The sequence below is a fragment of the Centroberyx gerrardi genome, chromosome 7 (genome assembly GCF_048128805.1).
Source record: "Centroberyx gerrardi isolate f3 chromosome 7, fCenGer3.hap1.cur.20231027, whole genome shotgun sequence".
In the NCBI taxonomy this organism is placed as follows: domain Eukaryota; kingdom Metazoa; phylum Chordata; class Actinopteri; order Beryciformes; family Berycidae; genus Centroberyx; species Centroberyx gerrardi.
Genome location: NC_136003.1, coordinates 30,266,254 through 30,272,253, shown reverse-complemented (window position 1 = coordinate 30,272,253; position 6,000 = coordinate 30,266,254). Strand labels below are relative to the sequence as shown.

General features: G+C 41.6%; 1 protein-coding gene across 1 annotated transcript in view; it reads left to right on the top strand.

The window, feature by feature from the left end:
• Positions 1 to 4,154, top strand: part of samd14 (sterile alpha motif domain containing 14) — a 21,099-nt gene extending 16,945 nt beyond the window's left edge. The window contains exons 8-10 of the mRNA XM_071898598.2: positions 1,332 to 1,460; positions 2,897 to 3,052; positions 3,999 to 4,154. Coding sequence (XP_071754699.1) covers positions 1,332 to 1,460; positions 2,897 to 3,052; positions 3,999 to 4,154 — 441 coding nt within the window. The remainder of the gene's footprint in view (positions 1 to 1,331; positions 1,461 to 2,896; positions 3,053 to 3,998) is intronic.
• The last annotated feature ends 1,846 nt before the right edge of the window (positions 4,155 to 6,000 follow it).

Here is a 6,000-nt window from a genome sequence, read left to right as displayed (position 1 = left end):
ACCCACAACAGTCACACTGGATAACCATTTATCTACGTGATGGATTTTGAGTCGCCTTCTGAAATAATAATCAGTTAGATGGGACATTTTGTTTTTTTCTATCCATGATGCAGGATATTTTTGGGAGGTAAACCGTATTTTTGAATACTGCACTATTCAGAGATTTTAGAGAATAGACTGACAGATGAATAGATACTTAATTTATCCCAGACCGAGATGTCACAGCAGACACAATAAACAAAAAACTGCTATAATAAAAGATAATGATGAAATGGGAACGCTGTAATTACTCCTCTATACCTGCTGTATCACCTGACTGAAATATCAACAAATGTTTCTATAATCACAGATATTTTACAAGTATCTGTGTGGGGAAGAGTCAGACTTAAAGGGAGAGATCAGGCCTTTAAGAAGTCTATGTGTTTGTTAATAATCTAGGTTTCCTTTAAGTAGATTTAATATAAGAGAAAATAAGACTTTAATGATCCCTAAGGGGGAAATGTGTTGTGTGGGGAAGCAGAAGAGGACATAGCAGTGAAACAAAAAAAAGGAAAACAGAATATAAGTAAAAAAAAAAAAAAAAAATGGAATGTAAAGTGAGCAATAAAAAGAAAAGCAGAAAAAAGTAGAATATAAACAGTTGTGAGGTTATATAAACATATGCAGCTGACAAATTCAACATGTTCAGTAGACTGAATGGGTGGAAAAATATGGATTATTTACATTTTACTTTAGAGTTGATACTTAGAGATGATACAGTCTTGATTGATTATTTGCACTGGAGTTTAGGTTTTTGTTTCTTGCTCTATAAAGTCACAATGAAACGGCATTTTGGGAGCATCTTGCTTCCTTGATGTGATGTATTTCCTGTTGAAACAGGATGTTGGGGCGGGACAAAACACAGGGAGGGATCATTCAAAAATGGAAACCAAAGGGAGATCAGTTAGGGAGAGAAAGGCGGTTTTATTTGATGGGAGGTGCGGAGGGGCGGGACTGTTCAAAAATCTGTCATCACCGTTTTCCAGGAAGTAAAAATAACGGAAATTTGATATATAAATACAAGAAAATAAAAGAAATGAATTTTTTTTGGTATTTATTATTAAATAAATAAGTAAGTAATAAGGAAAATTAGCAAGGTGGAAAAGTCATTTTTAATTTCACTGTGACTTTAAAATGCCTCAGTCTCTCCCTTCCCTCTCTCTCTCTCTCTCTCTCTCTCTCCCTTCTCTCTCTCCCTTCTCTCTCTCTCTCTCTTCTCTCTCTTCTCTCTCTCTCTTCCCTGCCCTTTCTCTCTCTCTTACTCTCTCTCCATGTCTCTCTCTCTCCTCCAGGAGTCAGCGCTAAGCGAGGAGTTTTCCCCCAGGAGTCCTCCCCACACCTCCTCCTCCACCTCCCCTCCGGTCGACTCCTCCTCCCGATCCTCACACCCCTACCACACACTGTCACAGTCCTCCGACGAGGTAGGAGAACACACACACACACACACACACACACACACACACACACACACACACACACTCACACACACAGACAAATTCACTGCGGTTTTTGCAAAAGCAGTTGGACAAGGATGGAAACAATGGGATGGAAGGAGAGGGAAGGCAGGAGGAACAAAAAGAGAGAAGAGTGGATGAAGAGATAGGCAGGTAGAAAGTGGTAGAGAGAGGAAGGATGGAAGAGTAGAGAGACAGAGAGAGAGAGAGAGAGAGAGAGAGAGAGAGAGACAGAGAGAGAGAGAGAGAGAGAGAGAGATGGCTGCTGTCTCAGTCGGCCAGCTGCCTCCCCTGTTACCCTTCGATAAATTTAGCAGCTCCACTGCCTATTTTCTCTCTCTCTCTCTCTCTCTCTCTCTCTCTCCCTCTCTCTCTCTCTCTCTCACTCTCACACACACACACACACACACACACACACACACACACACACATTTGCACATTCACACACACAGAGCTGTCAGCTTCCAAGGCCCAGAGTCAATCTCAGTCAGATATAGTGTGTCCCGGAATAGATGAACCGTTTCAGAGTGTGTCGTTTACACCGGACAGGATTTCCAGACAACATGGCCAACATCTCTCCCTCTCTCCTCTGACCTCACTACCCACCAAACACCAAACTAATCGCTCTTTTTCTCTCCTTTCCACCTCACACGCCCTACATTCCCCGACTCTGTCTATCCCTCCCTTTGAGCCAGTGTGTCTTGTGTTACTGTGAACACAGCTGACTTAAAGGTGCCGTGTGTAGCATTTTTACACATGAATATATCATTGTCAAATTAATTGCGATACCTTAGTATAATTAACGTAAACAATTGAGACCGTGGTTGAGACGATTGGTCGCCTCTATCTCACGCCAGTGGTGTTGTGAGTGCTAGTGTTTCTCAAAATGAAGACTACATTTCCCATAAATCCTGTTGCCTCCTGTGCGCAAAGAATATGTCCTTCCTTCGTTGTTTTGTGCCATAAAGCAATACGGCAAAATTCCTTCAAAATCCGACCTGGCAGCACACAATGTAAAATGCAATGTAGAGGCCGGTAGAGTTTGTTTACGGTAAATTTTAAAATTAACCTAACAATTTATCGATGTTAAAATGATACACGTAGCATTTTTTACTTATCTCTGTCTCCTCCTCCTTCCTTACTTCCTTCCTTCCTTCCCTGCCGACCTTCCTCCATCCTTCCAGTCCTTACTTGAGATATAAGAACAGTATTGAAGTAGTATTGAAATTTCGGTTATGATTACAACACTGTTTCTCCCTATCTCTCTTTCTCTTTCCTTGTCCTTGGATAATAAATGTGTCTTGTGCCATCTTGGACGAGGCAAGGCAACATACAGCTAATGTCTCTCTCTCTCTCTCTCTCTCTCTCTCTCTCTCTCTCTCTCTCTCTCTCTCTCACCCTAGCCCTTTGACGAGCCGACATGCTTGGTGTCTTCGTGGACGACCCAGCAGGTTTGCCAGTGGCTGCGAGGCCTCAACATGGAGCAGTACGTCCCAGAGTTCAGCGCCAGGGACATCGACGGACAGCAGCTTCTGCAAATGGACGGCAACAAGCTCAAGGTGAGGAGAAGTAAGAAGAGAGAGAGAGTCTGTGAGTTATGATGTATCAAGTCAGAAAATCTGAACGGAAAAGGCTAATTTCAGTCAAATTTCAATGTTTTGACGCTCGCTTGAGGCGGGAAGGTTTTTGTCGATAAAGAAATCATGTGATAAATAGAGATGGAAGCACGTTTGTCAAATCACTAGTGATTTAGGCTTGGTTCAGTCTCATTGCACCACAGTGGGAAAGTAGCTTTGGAAATTGTTGTCTATAAAATATCTGTCCACCACGATGTGATGATCATTAGTTGGTGCATTACAGTATCGCCAAGTGCATTTCTTTGTTTTTGTCTTTGCATAAAAGCATCTATGACCAACATTATCTGACATGAAACACAATAACAACTTGCCCAATAGTAACAAAGACTATTTTTTTTCCATTTTCCTGTGGATGTGTCCTGTTTTCGACCACCAGGGTGTCTGTTTATTTGCTTCAACCCACCTGATGGAAACGCACCTAATTCACTTTTTTTTTTGTGTGTGCAAAATTTCAAAAGTTTGCTTTTTTGCTGGACAGTTGGATGGAAACATAATTACAGAACACAAGAGAGAGGGTGTGTGAATTTGTTTTCTGTTGGGTGGTGGAAAATCCTCTGAAACAACATTTGGACTAAAACTCTCATACTGAAACCCAGAATAATTAAATTATTTTAGGGTTAGCAGCTCCTTAAGGCCCAAGTGACCCACCACACCTATTCAAGCTCTGGGAGAGATTACTATCAAATAAAATGATTGAACATCTACATGAAAATAACATGTGCAAAGAACAGACTGTTTTTATATAGCTGTAGTCAGGTATATGTAGTCAGATATCCGATATTAACAAAAGCCCAATGGCGTAATATATCGGCACCAATATGTCTGTACCCTACCGAACTGTACTTGACTGTCCTGCTCTCCTCTCCAGGGCCTGGGTGTGGTCAATTCGTCGGACCGCAGCACCCTGAAGCGTCGTATCAAAGACATCCATGCCGCAGCAGAGAAGGAACGCAAGGCTCTGGATAAACTGGAGAAACAGAAAGAGAAACAGCGCAGGAAAGACCAGGAGCAGCGCAGGAACTAGGAACTTTGAGAAAACAATAAGGACCAAGCTGGATAAACGGATGGATTGATAGACAGAAAGGAGAATGTTCAAGACCACACAACCTTACAAACTGTTACAGGACTACTTAGAGGGACACGCAACGGTTGTGTCCAAATTCACAGTACGTTCTACGTACGTAAGTATGTACAACGTCCTGCATACTGCTGGAGCATACCGGTCAGTACATGGAGCGCAGTATGCACGGCGTACTACGTACAGTATACTTGACGGACTTTTGTATCGCAGCGGACATGTTCGTAACACCAGAAGAAGAAAAAAGTTCGCTGCTGGGAGTCTGTCAACTCGAGTCCGTCCTCTGGTGTCGGTGTTTTGCTGTTGGTGTCAAAGTAACAAGCAGTCCATAAAATGATGTGTTTTCATAGTAAGGTCATCTTCACTAATGATAGAAGGCACAAAAATAAAAAATATATATATATATTTGAATTTGCTGGTGCTGGCTCCCGCTCCACGAACCGCCATCTTTGTTTGGAAGATTTTTGCCGGCCGGGTTGTTTCCACGGTTAACGACTCGGCGCAAAGAACTGTGGGACAGAATCGATCCATACTTCACATTTGGGTCCATGTAGTATTCATACAGATATGTTTCACATACTGACATCTCGCATACTAAAAATGGCATACAATTAGTATGTAGTATGAAGAATTCGGACACAAACATTGTTGCAGAATGTTGAAGGAGAAGAAAAAATAATGTGGAGGGCTATAGGAGGGTATGATGAAGGCCACACAATCTCAGTATGCGTGTGTGGCAGAATTTGTTAGTGACAGATTGTTGCAGAATACTGAATTAAAAGAAAAAGGACAGTTTATTCATAAGAAAGAGAAATGAATGGGTGGTATATGTCCAGACACTCATACAGAGTGTTGCAAACTTGCTAAAGGGGACACATAATGTCGTGAAATGGAGAAGAACAGTTTTTAGTGAAGAGAAACAGATGGGCAGTTAATGTTCAAACCCCACCGCTTTACAGAGTGTCGCAGAACCGCTGCAAGGGACTAACAATGCTGCAGAATATCGGATAAGCAGAAAAGAAAGGAGAAATAAGAGAAATAAATAGACAAATTAGGTGAAGACTGTCATATGAAGCGCTTGAGTTGGCTCAGAATATTAACCATTGCTGTTTGAAGCTTCTTACTGCTGTCAGATAAAAAACATGTAACTGCAAGTTTGATGTTTTGTTTTTCCTACTTGAATTGAAGAAAAATTTCACAGTTTCACATGGTCTTTTGTGTGTTGACTGATTCTCATGACCTTGGGCCCTGGAAACCTATTAAAATTGTATCATTTCAAAAGAATGTCAGTGAGAAACTGTTTTGCAGATGCATGGTTTTCATCCAACAGCAGTGTTATAATGTTCCCTTGACGTCTAAATTGATTTGCTGCTGTTTCAAGGCTCCCTGACGCATTTTCTTAGGAAATGCAGAAGAAGAGGCTTGGCAAATAGAAAACAGACCTTCAGACTTGACTGATTATAACTAAAGGCTCAAACAAGGCTTAAGAAAACAGTGCTTGAAATCCAAATCAGTGCAATGAAATACTCTGTGAACGTTTGCTTTTGTCTGCCTGGTGACACAAACGTGTGAGGCTGGTAGTCCGGGGGTTTATCCCACTTGGTTCCTAAACATCCAGTCTGTTGTAATGTATATCAGACTTGGATTGAGCGCTATCAGTGCAAAGGTGGTGGATGTAATGGTTAAAGATCCAGTTCAGAAACTCTGAGCAAGGAAACGGTTTTATTCACAGGCTTTATTCAGGCTAAAGACACACATGTGAGCTGTTATGGCCGATTGGTTAAGGCACTGA